The sequence below is a fragment of the Prunus persica genome, chromosome G1 (assembly GCF_000346465.2).
Source record: "Prunus persica cultivar Lovell chromosome G1, Prunus_persica_NCBIv2, whole genome shotgun sequence".
NCBI lineage: Eukaryota > Viridiplantae > Streptophyta > Magnoliopsida > Rosales > Rosaceae > Prunus > Prunus persica.
In genome coordinates, this window is record NC_034009.1 from 13,819,499 (window position 1) to 13,839,251 (window position 19,753).

Here is a 19,753-nt window from a genome sequence, read left to right on the forward strand (position 1 = left end):
ACCAAGGCTCTTCCCAAGGACAGATTTAGCTAGCACTTTAGAAGGGAGTGTTGAAATGTAAATTGACTAGCTAATTTCTTGTTAGTTAGTAATTTACTTAGTCTGTTTTTCTTTCTAGCTTCATTAAGCATTATGTTAGTTAAGTGACTTGAGCTCATATGCCAAGTGTAAGGTGTAAAGCAGTCAGTTAGTTTCCAACGGCTTTTAGCCTTTGTACTACCATGTGTCACATTCACATTGGCTCTTGTAATAGAATGGTGGTGATTGGCTGATGTAATGAGAGAATGAGAATGAATACAAAAGGTGTGTTCTCTGCATTTGGTTCTGCAGATCGTACCAGAGAACTTTCCCATTTTTCTCTATTTTCTCTTCTGAGCTCACTCTTCCCTGTACCTTTCTAGCTTCCTCAGTAATCCAAAACTTCAACACTATCCTCCCCCATATCCTTTTCTAATTTTTTTATATTTTATTTTTTAAACAACACCCGAATTATACAAATGCAGTTCCATTAAGATTCATAGGAGATTGGAAGGCAGAAGATGAGGAGGAGGAGGAGGAGGAGGCTTGCCTAAAATTAAAAAAACACCCTAATTTCATCATCCCCTCTCCAGTCTATCTCTTTCTCCCCTATCCTAACATTAAAAAAAACACCCTTTGCCCTCTGTCCCGTCAGCCTCCAGTCACCGCCTCTCCAACAATCGCGCCTCACCTCAAGATCTCCTCGGCTCAATAATTAATGCCAGAAAACAAATCTGGGTGAGTGCTAGTGCTGGGTTGGATTGGGTTGGGTTTGTGAGTATGTATGGTGGGTTGGGTTTGTTGAAATGTCGAAAAAATAATTGGGAGAGATGAGAGTGGAAAGACAGAGCTACAAAATTTTGATGATATCGGAAATATCGGTAGTCCAAAAACGCAGAAATTTTGATGAAAATATCGGGATATTATTGCTATTGATAAAAATTAAATAAAAATCATGGAAATTGTAAGCAAAACTTGAAAATTTTTATTGAAACATTGGAGGATGTTTATTTAGTTAATTATCTATTAGTTTATCATTAAAAAAAGGGAAGGAAATTCATTGCATGATGGGTTTAACTGATTTAAGTTGATTATATGGTGAGCTGACAAACACTGTGAGTGTAGAAAATATGTAGTAATTAATTAAAGAACCATAATCATTTACTACAATATTTTACACTTTATACATTGCATGGTAAGATACATGAGTGAGTGTGAGGTTCAAAAAATTTCAATATCTTCATCATCTCTATGTGTGGAGTGAGTGTATTGTGGGTTATCATCAGATGATAAATCCCCAAAATAGTTTTCCATGTAATTGTTAACATGTCACCCATATAGATCTGAGATTGGTTGACGTTGTCTATAAGCAAAATCATTTGAAGATTAGGTCTCGAATTCTTTCCATGAGCTGCTCGATTCCATCCCAAAATGAAAGGTCAAAAACTCACACTCTCATGTGAAAATCTAATTTTTGTAAAAACAGTTCAAAACAAAACAATATAAATATACATATTTTAGCATATTATCACAAAAACATAAGCAACATGGTAGTTAAGGCATTGGAGGAGTTAAATGGCAAGGGTTGGAATCCTCTTCCCGTGTGTTCTTTGTGTTTTTTTTCCCTATTATATTGATATTTTGACAAAATATTGCTTAAATGTGAGCGAAATTATCTACATCGATATTTATACGATATGTGTATGGATACGTTCCGAAATATCCGAGATTCAAAAAATTATATTTCGTCAATATTATTGATATTATTGATATTTTAGACTATAAAACTAAGATCCAATCGTGAAAAATGAAGAGGATAAATCACATCATTTTATAAAATAAATGAGGACAATACGTGAATATTGAAACATTCATTAAAGAGCTTTGCATGCTTCCATCCACAGCACATCTCAACTGCTTTTAAAAACTGTTGCCAGTGACCCACAATTTTGAAAAAAAGCACTTTTGTCTTGACTTATCAAAACCCCTTTTCATTCAGAATTTTAAAAATAAGTTGTTTCTTTTAAAAGCACGGCAACTCCAAACGGAGCTCCTAAGATTTTTGGTAGTGCCCAATTAGAACATGTAAAAGCACAATGCGCAAGGAATATAGTAAAAACTACAGACCAATGAGATATTTGAATCGGCATAAGTTTTTGGTGTGTTCCCAAATAATTCCATGTTCAAATTCAAACCATTATAGTACAAATGTGTGTGTAAATTTTCTCCCTTCCTTCCTGTACTTTGACAATTACAGATTTTTAAAGGAAAAAAAAAGTTCATTTAATTGTATATGCAAGCTGACAAGACAGTTTACTAAAGTCGACCGGTTGGGTTTTACATTGACAATGACAAGACAATCACAGTCTAAAGTTCTAAACAGCCAGCTACCAAACCAAGACACAAATCATTCACAACCATTCATTAATTTCAGACCATATCCCTTCCATCTTAGCCATACCATAATTTTGTCTTTCTTCATTTTGTTTGTCTCATTCTATCTGATCCAAGAAAGCCTTCAGATTCCTATCAGAAGACCCACCTTCACTCACAGCCTCTCTTGCCAAACCTTTCCATTTCTTAGCATTTCTTCTCAACTCTTCACCAATTTCCCCACTTCCCATGACCAATTCTAAGCATCTCTTGAGCTCCTCACCTGCCACAATCCCCTCATCATTTGGTGTCACCCTAACTCCAGTCTTCCATGTGTCCTCAATCAACTTGGCATTGGTCCCTTGGTCCGTCCACTGAGGAAACGCCACCACAGGCACCCCAGAAACCAGGCTCTCCAAGCTTGAATTCCACCCGCAATGTGTCACGAAACAACCCAACGAAGGGCTTGACAAAACCTCCACTTGGCTACACCATGGCACTATCTTCCCAAGCTCTTCCAACTCCTCTCTGCAGCTCAGTTTCTCTTCCTCCTTCTCAGCCTCCTTATCTCGTCCATTGCTTCCTTCTTTTTCTCTAATCACCCACAAGAACGGGCGCCCGCTGTCCAGCAATCCTTTCGCGATTTCCTCCATCTGGGGCTTCGACAGAACGGAAATGCTTCCAAACGACACGTAAACCACGGACCCTTCCGGCCTTGAGTTCAGCCACTCGATGTACGAAGAGTCCTCTGATTTTTGGAAACGATCGCCGGGGAATGACTTGTCAGATGGATCCTTGCCGTCCAAGAAAGCCGATGGAATCAATGGCCCGATTCCAATCAGATTGTACTTGTCAATTGCTTTCAAGGCCTCTGGCTCCAGCGCATCGAACGTGTTCACCAGAATGATGGGCTTGGTTTCTCTCTCGAGCAGCTCAAATTGCTCTTCAAACAAGGGAAGCGCGAAACCGTACGGATTTGAACCTACCATGAAAGAGGGAAGGTCACGGCTGGCGAGGGATAGCGGCAGTCCTGGTAATTCTATTGAACATAAAGCGCCATTAGGATGAGTAGTACAAGTATTCTTCCGGATGAGGTCTTTGTAACCGCTAAAATAATAGTAGTAGATGTCAAAAACAGTGGCTGGCTGAATCCACACGAGCACGGATGGGAGGTGGAGCTCACGCGCCGCTTCAGCGGCCCAAGGGAGAAGTATTGTGTAGATTAGGCAAGTGTAGGGGCGGCCCTCCTTTGCACTAGACACAATAAGGTCAGTGATGGCTTGTGCACCGCAACGTCTAAGCTCTGACATGTAGTGGTCGATATCATCGCCATCTTTGAATCCATTGTCGTAGCCGTCAGAGTAGAGCGAATAGGTCAAGCCATGAGGAGTTGAGCCATTCCCTATGCGGCTCTGGGCAGAGAGGCTCGTGACATACGTGACATGTGCCCCAGTAGTGCGGACAAGATGCTTTGCGAACTGGAGGGAAGGGTTGATATGGCCTTGGGCCGGAAATGTCACGAGGAGGAACCGGTGTTGCACCATGGTGGTCGCTGCGGTAGTGGTGGCGCGCGGCAGAGCGTGGAGTTGTTGGGACAATATTGGGGGCTTTTTTTTTCTTTCTGGTCTGAAGACGATATTGGGTGTTTTTGTGTGGGCTTAGCTGAATGAAGTGAAATTGTTGTGGGATAATACTGTGAGAGGTAGAGAATGTGGAGACTTAAATAAGGGATTGGGGTTTGTCCAAAATAAAAAAATAAAAAAATAAGGGATTGGGGAGAGAGAAGTGACGTCTGTGGTGACGAATTGAAAACGCTAATGACAAGAGAAATGACATGGTTATTTGTGTGATTCGCAATTTGTGGGCCTTGTCCGCATGCATGTCTTTTGTATATATCATTTTCAAATTTTTCATTAAGTCCAAAATATATCTGAGATGGCGAGAGAGACGAGTAGTACATAAATTCATGATCACAAAACTGATTAATATAAACATGCAAAGTAGTATATGATTTGTCAGTTTATTATTAAATTGATACTCTGGATTGGATTGAATTGTGTTTTATTAAATTATTTTGTAATATTTAGGATTTTGTATTTTTACTCAAATTATGTATTGGAGAAGTTCAAAATCTTTGATTTTGCTTGTATGAAAAACAATATAACTCTCAATAGCGTAATTTACACATGTTATCTTGTCACATGTATAGCATAGTACAATATATTATATTTTCTCTTATGTGAACGTCTAGATGTTATTATCATTCGGAAGCCATATATTTTTTACTATCTTTTTTTTCCTTTCTCCCTATTTACAGTGACGTTAACATAATAACGTCTAAACATCTGAATAAGAGAAAAACTGGTATGATGTGAATCCTACAAAATAAACCAAATAATTGTAGTTAAATATTCATTACGAAATGACACAAAATGCTGTTTTAGTTTGTTTTTCAAAAGAAAATTGTATTTTACTACTAGTCTCTTCCACTAGATTAGATTTGTGGTAAACTATTCTTTAAATTCCTAATTTGTAATCAGATGAGAAGGATATTATGATTAATAATTTGTGTTCTTGTCTTCAGGCATATGCATGTATTCGTTTTCAATTTTTCATCAAAGCTCAAAAGAACGTAGCATGGACTAGTAGGTCTGACAAGGTCTGACGGAGGGAGATGCAAAGTTAGTGACAACAAACTGATGAATGCACATGCAAGTGTTCTATTTGCCAAGTTATTCCCATTTTGTATGCCAAATTGGATTTTGCTGCTTTCCACTAGAAAAATTTGTTTGTTCCACAAATAAAAAAGCCTAGTAAAATAATTAGTCTACATGAATGCTTTTTATGCTTGATTTCGCATAATACGTAGAATAAAAAAAAATACGTAGAATAAATATTTGTTTTTTCCACCAAAAAATACGTACAATAAAAAACCTATCCCAACATGAATGCTTGATTTCGCATTTGAATTCACATTAAAATTTGTAATTCAATAACATAAAAATTTAAAATTAAATTAATTAAGAGGAATAGTTGATCCTATTTCATATCATCTCCCTTTATTTCTAATTTCTAACTTTCTTGGTGTCGTCACATGTGTTCTTGCGTTCGTGCATGTGTCATTTTTAGTTTCTCATAAAGTTCAATAGAACACAACATGGACTAGTAGGTGTGATGTGGTCAGAGGGACAAGTAATGAACTCACGATGACAATATACTTAAAAATACACATGCTATGGTTGCCTAGTTAGATCCGGTAATTTTTTTCACTATTGGCTTGTCTAAGACTCCCTTACCAGCAATGCTAAAAAAGCTCTGAAATTACTTGTAGGATGACAAAAAATGTCTAGAAGATGGTGAATAGCCCAATTTAAGATTATAATCAATAAATAAAAAATAAATTTCGGTAGCAAAATTGATATGGCTTATCAATCCTGAAACGTGCTGAGCATAAAATAAAAGAACATGCAAATAATTATTTTAAGTGGTAAAACCCCACCTCTGGGGAAAATCCATGGGACTCCTCAGTCCAACACAAATCCACTATAGAACGAAGATTACAAGAAGTACTCACACACTTATCCTAGACACATTCTAAATAATGTTTACCGACTTCTTCGTAACTCAAGTTCTATCACGGGATGATTTTCGACACTCCTTGTGTTGAACATAATATTGGTCACGATTGCTTCAAGCTAGCCAGAGGAAAACTGTCACCACAGTCTTGATGCCCTCAACCGTATGAGTCACTGAACAATGCAAATGAATGCAATATGAATGATGAGAGTGTTTGATAAATTACCAAGTAAACATGGAATACTTGATGATTTATCTCAAATAAAAATGCAGCTTTCTTAAACGTTTAAGCACCCAAAATTATAGTTCAAAAGCTATACAAGAAGAAAAACATCAAGCCTTATTTTATATAACTTTTTCTTTTCTAGAAAGAAAAGTCCACATCCAAAAAACAAGCAATTTCATTGAAGGCTAACCAAAGATATGTTTCCTAATCAAAACCAAATTACATGATTTGCACGAATTGAATAAAATCAAAAAGATATTTTCCTATTCTAATGATGATCACACATGAAGCCCAAAACAATAGGAAAGTGAAAACCTAAATAAAGAAAATTTATGATAATCCCACCATTAAAGGAGTCCTAATATTCTTTCGTCAACTACCAAGAATATCTCAACACCTTTAATAACGTGATTTGGTTAAAACTTAATTTGCAAGTAAATTACTTTAAAAGATAAGTAACAAATCATGGATAAGAGAAACAAAGAGTAAATAAAAAGATATTGCAAAATATGCCTAAATGAGATGCACTCCTAAATGGATTCTAATTGATTAAAATTAAGGAAGATCAAGGAAATAAAATCATATTAGATTCCAAAAAATGTTCCAATTATGAGTGCATGAAAAATGACATGTCTTACCCTTCAGATCAAATAGCTCATACTTGTTAAGTCACAATTCTGGAATTTGGGGGTTGCTTAGCTATTTCAATCCTACAGTTTTTAGAAATCAGAGATAGCGATTTTGCTTCAACCCTACAGTTAAATGACACTTCCAAACCAATACTAAGTTCTAGGAAATGCCAACACAATTTCATACTAACAAGCTCTCTAGCCTTAGCAGAGAAACAAAAACCCCCAACCCCTTCAATGTCGCATGTTGTGGGGGAGGTGGTCTGCCCCTCCTCCCCTCCCCTACTCTTCCTCCGTCTTCCTCATTGAATCACACTTATCTCCTTCTCACCCTTTTTCCAATTTGGTGGGATGAATACTATGGGCATGATTTCCCCTATCACCACCATCTTTACCCTACATGTCCTGCTCCACACTGACCCAAAATTGATGGCTCATCTGGATTCCTTCACCTCCCCTTTGATCTGGCCTTATCCTTGGTTTGTCGCTGTAAATTTTAAACACGGTTTGGCACGTATTTATTGGAAGGTGTGTAAAGCTTTAGCTCGGGTGCTTGCACCACCTCCTTCTAGGTCCTTGGTTCTTTTCCCTTGGCTGTGGAATGGGTTTTCTCGTTCTTTTTTTGCTGGATGCAGTCTTTTGGATGTATTGGTTGGGTTAATTCTGGATCTGTTAGTAAATCTCGGGTGGGCTATGTTTTGAGGGATGTTTGGCTTGGTTTGCTAACTTACTGGTGTTTGGTTCTTCTTGGTGGTGATTGGTGGTTTGTCCATCTACAATTGCTGAGTTTCTCTTTGCAGGTGGCCACTCGGAGTTTCACATTGGTTGTGGCAGCTAGGTTTCCTGTGTTTTATTTTATGTATTTTATGTTTAATGTAGGCTTTATGCTGAATGTGGGCTAAATTCTTTTTGTTCGCTGTTGACGTTTTAGTTTTTGGCTCGGGAAAATGATCTTCATGCTATGCTGTATTGGTTTTAGCTAGTGTTCATGTTTGTTTCCTGTTAGTTTTATGGTCGGTGTTTTTGTTCGGATTTGTTTGTACTGTTCTCTGTCCTTTTAGGGGTTTGCAATGAATTGGAACTTCGATCCAAAAAAAGAAGAAGTTAGATCCGATATGCCGACTTGCATTAGGCCTGTATTTTACCAAGGGCGGAGCTAGCATAGGACCAGTGTGGTCCCAGGCCTCCACTCCATTTTTATCTCTTTTATTTGTATATTATACATGATATATAATATTATAATATATTAGATTAGTTTTAGGATATTTACCCTAAAATAAAATAATATATTAGGTTCTTTTTGTCTACAAATAAACCATAAAATTTCATGCTCTACCTTAAATCTTCTAGGCTAGTTAATGATATTTGCAATATAAACTCCTAAAGTTTTAACCTTTTTTTCTCTTCCTCTTTTGTTTAAAGCTTTGTGAATTTTTTATTTTCCTCATGAAGATGAAAATTGGGTACCTTAATATTGTGCTTTATGAACTTTTTTTTTTCCATTTATTTTCTCGGTTGGAATATAAATGATTAATTTTTAAGTCTTTAATAGTGTAGATGATGAAATTAGTATTTAACCAATTTAAAATATGAAATTAATAATAATTAATGTATGAAGAGAAGACAAGTTTTGTGAAGAACCCCCTTTAATGTGAAATCCTGGTTCCGCCACTGATTTTACTAAATCGCATTATGTAGTGTTGTGTACAAACTGAAATAGCTAGATAATACCTCGTGGATGCTAAAAAAAAATCAAATAGTACCATCTAGATGTCAAAATAGTGGCCTTGTTAAAACATCACCATAAAATTTCTAATAAAAAAAATTTCAGTTAAAGAAAAAGAGTACCATTACATCCATAACAAATAGAAAACAAAACTGCCCCCTCCAAATCATATTCCAGCAAACACTATTTAATTTATAAGAGTATCCACAATCACGCTCTTTATTTTTTAGTTAAAATTTAGCTAAAAACAATAGAAAGCTATTTTAAGAACTGTTTATAAAATTTCAACTCCAACCACGCTCCCTAGTTTAGAAAATCATAAATGAATTATTTCTTTTTTTAATTTATCATAAATGCTCCCTCTTCATATAAAATAATAATAATAAATAATTAGCATTAAAGTAAAGCAACATTTAATTATAGGGAGCCACTAGAGGTCTCCTTATTTTAAAAGTTGGATATGGAGAATGGTTGGAGATGGGTTTCCTCAATTCCTCCCTAAATTTTATCTAAGGAGGTGGTTTAGTAAGTCCATTGTAGATGCTCTAATTAGTAGGTTTTAAAGATAAATTATTCGCTTCATTATTCTTTGTTGAAAATATAAATTTGTAGTAAATTGATAAAAAGTTCATAATCAAAACTAAAATCTTCCTAATCAATTTTTATAATCAGAAGTACAATGACTAAAGTTCTCTAAAAATTTTGTGGAGTGTACTGCTTAGAGCATCTACAATCATTCTCCCTATTTTTAAGGTATCTAAAAATACACAAAAGTTATTTTAGGAGCTCTCTATAAAAAATAAAATAAAAAAATAGTTAAATTAAAAGTTTAAACTACGCATAAAACAAAGCAACATTAAATTATAGGGATTCAGGATTTCTTGTTTGTGGAGTCCTCTCACAAAATATAAACAATTAAAAATTTGAACTCACAATACATACCAAAACATCGTATATATCACATATATATATAATCATATTGGATATTCATTACAATCATAATTGTCCTTGACAAGTTTTCATATTTTGAAATCGTTGTATAATATCCTCATCATCTATACTATTTCTCAATATATGCTACCAAACTATAATTTAACCACTAACTCAAACTTTGATTTTCTTTTGACAAATAGTTCAGTAATTGAAAAACATAAATGAATTACATTTAAATCAAAACAAGTACAAACATCTTCTCAAACTTATAAATCGAAACAAATTGGGCAATCAATTCAAAGTAATTAAACCATTAGAAAATCCACTACTACAAAAATTGGAATGGACAACGAGAATCCACCGTTGTCTAGAAGGTTTTTAAACCGTCGAGAAATCGACCGCCATCGTTTGATACATAAAACAACAACGGCAAAAAAGGTCATCGTTAAGACATACAACGTCATACCAAAATAAAAACCGATGTCTAATTACTATATAAATAGCAAAAAGGAAAAACTTCGACAGCCTTAGATGATGATTTTAGGAAAATAGGGACGTCTAAAGCGTGTTACATGTCAAGAACTACATACATGATGACGTAAAAAAAGTTACCCACGTCTCTATTTGAAAAAATATTGTCATGTAAAATGTCGAAACCGTCATGGTTAATATAAACAACGTTTACTAAATAAAAAAAACTGACGTCTAAAATCTATAAAAAAGCAATAACAAGAAAACGACGATCTTAGACGACGCTTACAGAAAAGAACAGACGTCTAAAGAGCATTGCATGTAAAGAATTATATCGTAGCTGACGTAAAATGTATTAACCACGACCCATGTGTAGAACAATCGACGCTTATAAAATATTCGACATTGCCACGCAGGTAAAAACTACCTAGTTAAAGTTATTCTATGGCTGCTTCTTGTGATAACCGATGTTTAAATAATGAAAAAAAGCCACTTGGACAACGTTAGACGACGCTTTTTTTAAAACACTGAAGTCTGAATAATTTAACATGACACAATTTTATTACACACCGTCGTAACAAACCCTAACCACGACCCAATTGTTTACCCATAGTTGTTAAAAATGATTTTGATGGCGTGAACAGGAAATAAAACGCCTTTGATCAGAGTTTGAACGGCAGTTAATGTAAATTAAAGTTACTCTGTACATACCCAAATTTCTTCATAGATGTTGCAAATCTCTCAAACTACGCTCTTGGAGACTGCTACAATCCATATAAAGACTTCCACAGCTTACACACAACACCCTCCTTTGAGGTTATAGGAATACCAAGAGGGAGATCCATGTAAATCTCCTCCTTAAGGTCACCATGTAGAAACACATTTTTGACATCGAATTGTAATAAGGGCTAATCGTGGTTAGCAGCCAGGGACAATATTACACGCACAGTATTGAGCTTTGCTACTGAAGCAAAGGTCTCCAAATAATCAACTCCATAGGTCTGAGTATAACCCTTTGCTACCAATCTAGCCTTGTAACGGTCATGGAACCATCAGCTTTATGCTTCAAAGTAAAAACCCATCTGCATCCAACAGTTTTCTTCCCTCGGGGCAAAGGAACTAAATCCCATGTTTTATTCTTGTTCAAGGCATCCATTTCAACATTCATGGCATCCATCAATTTGGGGTTAGATAAAGCATCATGCAGCATAGTTGGCACACATACACTAGATAATTGACACAAACATGATGCATACGACTTAGACAAACGATGAGTTGACACACAATGTCTAATGGAATATTTAGACTTGGCATGTATATCAGGAGAATATTGTACCTTAGATTTCTCACGAGTGGTTCGTTGGGGTAACTAATAAGTTGACAGAGATAGATCATTAGAAATTACCTCACTTGATTCACTATCACGAGTAGATTGGGGCACTGGCAGGGCAGAGGGGGGTATTGCATCAACCTCATCCATACAAGAATCACTGTCATTATTTTCAGATACAGGCGACTGGTCACTTGCTTCAGTGTGACCGGTCGTTTCGACACCAAGAGCACCTGCTTCTTTTTCAGATATGGGCGACTAGTCGAGTTCTAAAAGGCGATCAGTCATTTCTTCACAGGGACCACAAGTTTCATCTTCATATATGGGCGACCGATCATTTGCTTCAGTGCGACAAGTCGTTTCCTTCCTGAAAGCAGTATCTTCAAACACATCATTCTCCAATCCAAGACTCTACAATTCGCTCCCACTCTCCTCCTAAATTAGAAGGGAAGGAGAGACATAATAGGGCACTTCTTCATGGAAAGTCACGTCCAAAGTAACATGCACCTTCTGGGTAGGTGGATAATAGCACTTATAACCTTTCTGAGTAGAAGAGTAACCAATAAAAACACATCGCAGAGCACAAGGATCAAGTTTACCTCGTTGATGAGAGTAGACATGAACATAGGCAACACACCTAAAAACTTTAGGGGGTAACTTGGAGATTGAGACAAGGGAAACATGGTCACCAAACACATCATGTGGAGTCTTGAAATCAAGAACCCGGCTAGGAGTACGATTAATCAAATATGCAGCAGATAAAACAACATGCCCCCGAAGATGATGGGGAACAGACATGTCCAACATAAGAGAGCGGGCAACTTTAAGTAAGTGACGATTCTTGCGTTTAGACACACTATTCTGCTGAGGAGTAAATGGGGTTGTCGTTTGGTGAATAATACCTTGAGCAAGGAAGAAAGATGACAAAGTGTTATTCACATATTCGCCTCCGTTATCAGTCCAGAATACTTTGACTCGAGCATGAAACTGAGTAGACACCATAGTACAGAACTCTGGAAGGATGGAAGCAACATCATGTTTATTTTCAGCAAGAAAACCCAAGTGAGTCAGGTACAATCATCAATAAATGTGACGAACCAACGAAATTCGTTCGAAGTAAAGCGTGCCGGACCCCACACATCAGAATGCACTAAATCAAAAGGCTTTGCAGCTTTACTGACACTCAAAGGAAATACAGTGTGATGACTCGTGGCCAAAATACACGTCTCATACTTAAAACTGAACTCATCACAAGAGCGGAAAAAAGATGGAAACAGACTCTTAAGGTAGCCAAATGACGGGTGTCCCAAGCGACGATGCCATAACCAAATTTGTTGTTTGTCTTTGTCACTGCAACTTTGAACAGTATTAACGACATGAGCACAAACTGGTGTAGAAGGCAATGTCAAATAATATAACCCCCCTATCCGTTTACCATGCCCAATCTTCTCGTGAGTCTTGAGATCCTGAAAAGAGCAATGCGTAGGATAGAAAGTAGCAGAAGCATTAAGTGTATCAAGTAATCAACCAACAGATAACAAGTTACAATGGATATTGGAAACTAGTAACGCACGAGATAAGGACAGAGTAGGAGTGAGAGAGATTGTGCCCTCACCAGTGATTGGAGAGGGCAAGCCATTAGCACTAGTTATGTATGGGTCACGGGTGTTACTAGACAACTCATCAAAAAATTTAGCATCATAAGTCATATGATCAGAAGCACCAGTGTCAATTATCCAAGTATTAGAGCCAGTATCTGGAATAGAATCAGAAACACACAAATTTGCAGATGCAGCAGCAACAGCACCAACAATGAAGTTATCACCCATGATTGCAGCAGAAACTCAACAGATTAAGGCAAAGTATACAACGGAACACAGCAGATGCACAAATACGGCAGATGCAAGAAGACAGGCACGAACACAGCAGAGTATACAGCAGAACACAGCAATTGCACAAATACGGCAGATGCACGAACACAGGAATGGCACGAACACAGTAAAGGCACGAACACGACAACACAACACACAAACCTAGGAGGGCGCACACTGCACAGGTAGAGAAAAAAAAAAAGAGGATAGAACACAGGTGGACACAATACACAGGTCTCCATAAAAGTTGGCTCTGATGCCAAGTCAAACAATATGGGTACAATATTTTTCAGGTTATATTTTATTCTCCAAAAGAAGGTATTTATAGTACAAGGATGTAACCCTAGTAGGGTCAAACTAGAAAACAAGATAAAAACCTAATTACACAATATCTGTACAAAAAGGAAAGAAATATAATCCTAATAAACAAGAAAATAAATATCATAATTAAACTAGGATCTCGCAATACCATATCCTTCCATCTTAGCCATACCATAATTTTGTCTTTTTTCTTCATTTTGTTTTTCTCATTCTATCTGATCCAAGAAAGCCTTTAGATTCCTATCAGAAGAGCCACCTTCACTCACAGCCTCTCTTGCCAAACCCTTCCATTTCTTAGCATTTCTTCTCAACTCTTCACCAATCTCCCCACTTCCCATGACCAATTCTAAGCACCTCTTGAGCTCCTCACCTACAACAATACCCTCATCATTTGGTGTCACCCTAACACCAGTCTTCCACGTGTCCTCAATCAACTTGGCATTGGTCCCTTGGTCCGTCCACTGAGGAAAAGCCACCACAGGCACCCCGGAAACCAGGCTCTCCAAGCTTGAATTCCACCCGCAATGTGTCACGAAACAACCCAATGAAGGGCTTGACAAAACCTCCACTTGGCTACACCATGGCACTATCTTCCCAAGCTCTTCCAACTCCTCTCTGCAGCTCAGTTTCTCTTCCTCCTTATCAGCCTCCTTATCTTGTCCTTTGCTTTCTTCTTTTTCTCTAATCACCCACAAGAACGGCCGCCCGCTGTCCAGCAACCCTTTCGCGATTTCCTCCATTTGGGGCTTCGACAGAACGGACATGCTTCCAAACGACACGTAAACCACGGACCCTTCGGGCCTCGAGTTCAGCCACTTGATGTACGAAGAGTCCTCTGATTTTTGGAAAAGATCACCGCGGAATGACTTGTCGGATGGATCCTTGCCGTCCAAGAGAGACGATGGAATCAATGGCCCGATTCCAATCAGATTGTACTTGTCAATTGCTTTCAAGGCCTCTGACTCCAGCGCATCGAACGTGTTCACCAGAATGATGGGCTTGGTTTCTCTCTCGAACACCTCAAATTGCTCTTCAAACAAGAGAAGCGCGAAACTGTACAGATTTGAATCCACCATGAAAGAGGGAAGGTCGCGGCTGGTGAGGGATTGTGGCAATCCTGGTAATTCTATTGAACATAAAGCGCCATTGGTATGAGTAGCACTAGTACTGTTCTGGATGAGGTCTTTGTAACCGCTAAAATAATAGTAGTAGATGTCGAAAACAGTGGCTGGCTGAATCCACACGAGAACGGATGGGAGGTGGAGCTCACGGGCCACCACCGCGGCCCAAGGGAGAAGTATTGTGTAGATTAGGCAAGTGTAGGGGCGGCCCTCCTTTGCACTAGACACAATAAGGTCGGTGATGGCTTGTGCACCGCGACGCCTAAGCTCCGACATGTAGTGGTCGTAATCATCGCCATCTTTGAATCCATTGTCGTAACCGTCAGAGAAGAGCGAATAGGTCAAGCCATGAGGAGTTGAGCCATTCCCTAGGCGGCGATGGGCAGAGAGGCACGTGACATACGTGACATGTGCCCCGGTAGTGCGGATGAGATGCTTTGCGAACTGGAGGGAAGGGTTGATGTGGCCTTGGGCCGGAAATGTCAGGAGGAGGAACCGGTGTTGCACCATGGCGGTCGTTGCGGTAGTGGAGGCTCGCGGCAGAGCTTGGAGTTGTTGGGACAATATTGGGGATTTTTTATTCTTGTTTTTTTCTCTGAAGACAATATTGGGTGTTTGTGTGTCGGCTTAGCTGAATGAAGTGAAATTGTTTTGGGAGGGAGAGAATGTGGAGACTTAAATAGAGGATTGGGGAGAGAAAAGTGACGTCTGTACTGACGAATTGAAAACGCTGATGAGAAGAGAGATGACGTGGTTATTTGTGTGATTTGCAATTTGTGGGCGTTGCATGCATGTCTTATGTATCATTTTCAAAAATGTCATCAAGTTCAAAACATACATTTTCGACAAAGCACATGTCTGAGACTGGTACATAAATTCATGATCACAAAACTGATAATATACACATGCAAAGTAGTATATGATTTTTGTACTTTGTTATAAATGTGGATTGATAAGTTGGATTGGATTGAATTGTATTATATTAAATTATTTAGTAATACTTTGTATTGGAGAAGTTCAACATCTTTGATTTTGCCTATACGAAAAACAATATAACTTTCAATAGCGTAATTTACACACATTATCTTGTCGCATATATAGCATAGTCCGATATATCAGATTTTCTCCTATGCGAATGTTTAGATGTTATTATTATCTGGAGGCCATGTATTTTCTGCTACCTTCTTTTTCTTTTCTCCCTGTTTACAATAACGTTAACACAGTAACGTCTAAACATCTCCATAAAAGAAAAACTGATATGATTTGAACCCTACAAATAAACCAAATAATTGTAATTAAATATTCATTACGAAATGACACAAAATGCTGTTTCAGTATGTTTTTCACAAGAAAATTGTGTTTTACCACTAGTGTCTTCCACTAGATTAGAATATTTGTGGTAAACTATTCTTTAAATTCCTAACCAGAGACTAAGATTTGTAATCAGATTTGACTTCCTAATCAGATGAGAAGAATATTATGATTAATAATTTGAGTTATTGTCTTCAGGCATATATGCATGCATGTATTCGTTTTCAAATTTTCATCAAAGCTCAAAAGAACGTAGCATGGACTAGTAGGTCTGACAGGGTCTGAGGGAGGGAGAAGCAAATTTAGTAACTACAAACTGATTAATACACATGCAAGTGTTCATTGGATTTAGCTGTATTCCACTAGAAATATTTGTTTTTTCCCAAAAAAAAAAGTCTAGTAAAAGAATTATAGTCTACCCCTAAGCCTAACTTTACTTTTATTCCACCCCAAAAAACGTGGAATAAACAACCTACTTGATTTCGCATTTGAATTCACATCAAAATTCGTAGCTCAATAACATAAAAATTAAAAGTTAGATTGATTAAGAGCAGTAGTTGATGCTATTTCATATCATCTCCCTTTATTTCTAATTTCTAACTTTCTTGGGGTCGTCACATGTGTTCTTGTGTTGGTGCATGTGTCATTTTTAGTTTCTCATCAAGTTCAATGAACACGACATGGACTAGTAGGTGTGATGTGGTCAAAGGGACAACTAATAAACTCACGACGGCAATACTGAAAAATACACATGCTATGGTTGCCTAGTTACATCCGGTATGCCGAATTGCATTGGACTTGTATTTTACTAAATCGCATTATGTAGTGTTGTGTACGAAATGAAATAGCCAGATAATATACCTAGCCGGATGCTAAAACAAAATCCAAATAGTACCATCTAGATGCTAAAATAATGGCCTTGTTAAAACATCATTATAAAATTTTTAATAAAAAAAAAATTCAGTCAAAGAAAAAGAGTACCAGTACATCCATAACAAATAGAAAACAAATCTACCCCCTTCAAATCATATTCCAGCAAACACTATTTAATTTATAAGAGCATCCACAATCATGCTCCTTATTTTTCAGTTAAATTTAGCTAAAAACACTAGAAAGCTATATTAGGAACTCTTTATAAAATTTCAACTCCAACCATACTCCTTAGTTTAGGGAATTATAAATGATTTATTTCTTTTTTTAAGTTAGCATAAGTGCTCCCTTTTCATACAAAATAATAATAATAAATAATTAGCATTAAATAATTAATTAAAATAATATTAAAGTAAAGCAACATTTAATTATATTGAGCCACTAAGAGTCTTTTTTCTCTCCTCAAATTTAGGAGCTCCTAGAGGTCTCCTTATTTTAGGATTTGGATAGGGAGCATGGTTGGAGGTCGGTTTTCTCACTTCCTCCTTAAATTTTATCTAAGGAGGTGATTTAGGGAGGCCATTGTGGATGCTCTAATTAGTAGGTTTTAAAGATAAATTATTCATTTCGTTATTCTTTGTTGAAAATATAAAATTGCGGTAAATTTATAAAAAGTTTATAATCAGACTAAAATCTTCCTAATCAATTTTTATAATCAGAAGTACAATGACTAAAGTTCTCTAAAATTTTTGTGGAGTGTACTTAGAGCATCTACAATCATGCTCCCTATTTTTAAGGTAGCTAAAAACACATAAAAGTTATTTTAGGAGCTCTCTATAAAAAATAAAATAAAAATAGTTAACATTAATTAAAAGTTTAAGCTATACATAAAACAAAGCAGCATTAAATTATAGGGAGTCATGAGTTTGTGGAGTCCTCTCACAAAATATAAACAATTAAAAACTAAAAAATTTAACAAAAATAATTATTCTTTCGATTCTTTTAATTATCTTAAAAGCAGGAACGAACCTTAGTATAGCCTAACCTAGGCTACAGTCAGGGGGGCTTTTATTTTTTCTCAGCCTCAAATAACATTTAGCCCAGCATGAATTTTCTTACTAACCTGGGCTATAACGTTTGAGGATCTTAAATGGGGTTTTCAGTTAGAGTGTTGCTAAACAAATCCTAATATTAACTGAGTACACCTATTACCAAACTATTTATTAAATTACTAATTTATCCTAATATAAAATGACCAAAAAGAATATATTGAATTGTGAAATAAATATAATTTTAATAAATACACCACACCCTACTCATCATATTCAACCCTAATCAAACATAGAGAAGTTTTCATATTACTTGGTGCCCACGAACAACGCCACGAGCATTGACGAAGGCAAAATGAGGTGTCGTTGAATGGTATATAGCAGATAGGAAGGGATAGATAGCAATGTTTCTAATCCAGCTAACTTACTTGCAACAGTACCAATCTTCGATGAGTAACTAGAAGAATTTTCCCTTTGCAGAGTAAAAAATCTTCAGAAACATATGATAATGCGATCTTCCCACGTACTTTAAACAGATCAACCTGGAGGAAAAATGAACCTGATTCTGTCAGCTGCAATATAGCCTTCATGACAAAAGAAAAAGAATTACTTTTAGTCACGGAATACAAGCAGATTATAACCAAACAAGACATCAAGCTGGATATCAACCAACAAATAATCATACAAGTAGGTTTACTTAATTTAAGGTTGAAGAAGATGAGAAAGTATGGAATATTAAATAAATCGCAGACATTGAGATTTCCACCGGCTTCTCTAATAACATCACCAAAGTCTTCTATGCCCTTGCTTTCCTGCCAAAGTAAAAAATTTAAATAAATTGTAGACATTGAGATTCATGAGTGTAGAAATTGCAACAAGTAAGAGCTGGAAAAGTATAACACTCGTAAAAAGAGAAATTTGGTTTAGGATTGGTATTAGGGTGTTGTGTAATAGAGTGTATTAAGGTGTACTAAGGGTATTTTTGGTAGTTAAATAGGGTGTATTTAGTTAATTTTATATCTTGATTAAAATATTAGGGTGTACTTAGATCATAGGGTGTATTCAGTTAATTTTAGGGTTTGTTTAGCATCACTCTTTCAGTTATGAGTGAAAGGGTTGAGCGTGGGCCTGGGCCAAGCCAAATGTTACTTTTGGTTTTTAGTTTTTAGTTCCTACAATCTATTGTCCAAGCCTAAAAATCTACAAAAACCCACCAAAAGCCACCAAATTTTCTTAATGGGTTTGTACTTAAGGTAAATTTAGCCCGATTTGCAATTCCTGAGTCCGTCCTTGATTAAAAGATTATTATTATTGTTATTTATTTTTTTATCTACATGAACACCACGTCAATATACACGATATACTTATTTTTGTCATACAAGTACTTAACAAATTCACTACTAGTGTGGCTAACACACTATGATTAAATTTTTCGTGAGTTCTATGAACAGTGTATGAGTATAAATATTTTGACAAGTTAAAGAGCAATTTAACTGTGAACTATTAGCTAGACTATGTACAATTATGCAGTTGAGCCAAATAGTTAATGATTGACGAATATATATTACTCATCTTGTGCTGGTTCTTTCTTATTTGCATGGCCTTTTAGTATGCTAAAAAAACCAAAATTTCAAAAAGTAAGATAGCGACCTAAAGAGCATGATCCAAACAGTTCTTGACTCTTGGCTATATGTAGGCGTAGCGCACAGAACTCGAAGCCAACTCAGCCAAGTGAAGAAAATCTTATCGGAATAGGAAATAGATTGTCTCAATCCGTATGTTTGATCCCATATCCACAAGAAGGCGTGCATAATAAATATCAATTTGCAACCAAACTAGACAACAAATTTCCTTGTCTTTGTGTTGCTTGCCCCTTTTTTGTTGTAGATAAATTGAGGACTTTAATTATATAATACTAGTTAATATGG

At 36.5% G+C, this 19,753-nt stretch overlaps 2 protein-coding genes across 2 annotated transcripts; both read right to left on the reverse strand.

Annotated features, from left to right (window-relative positions):
• Positions 2,181-4,315, reverse strand: LOC18787857 (crocetin glucosyltransferase, chloroplastic). Its single transcript, XM_007221219.2, has one exon. The coding sequence runs from the start codon at positions 3,933-3,935 to the stop codon at positions 2,511-2,513; it is 1,425 nt and encodes a 474-aa protein (XP_007221281.1). The 5' UTR covers positions 3,936-4,315; the 3' UTR covers positions 2,181-2,510.
• On the reverse strand, positions 13,374-15,443 carry LOC18787817 (crocetin glucosyltransferase, chloroplastic). Its single transcript, XM_007221257.2, has one exon. It carries the CDS (start codon positions 15,103-15,105, stop codon positions 13,681-13,683), a length of 1,425 nt encoding a protein of 474 aa, XP_007221319.1. The 5' UTR covers positions 15,106-15,443; the 3' UTR covers positions 13,374-13,680.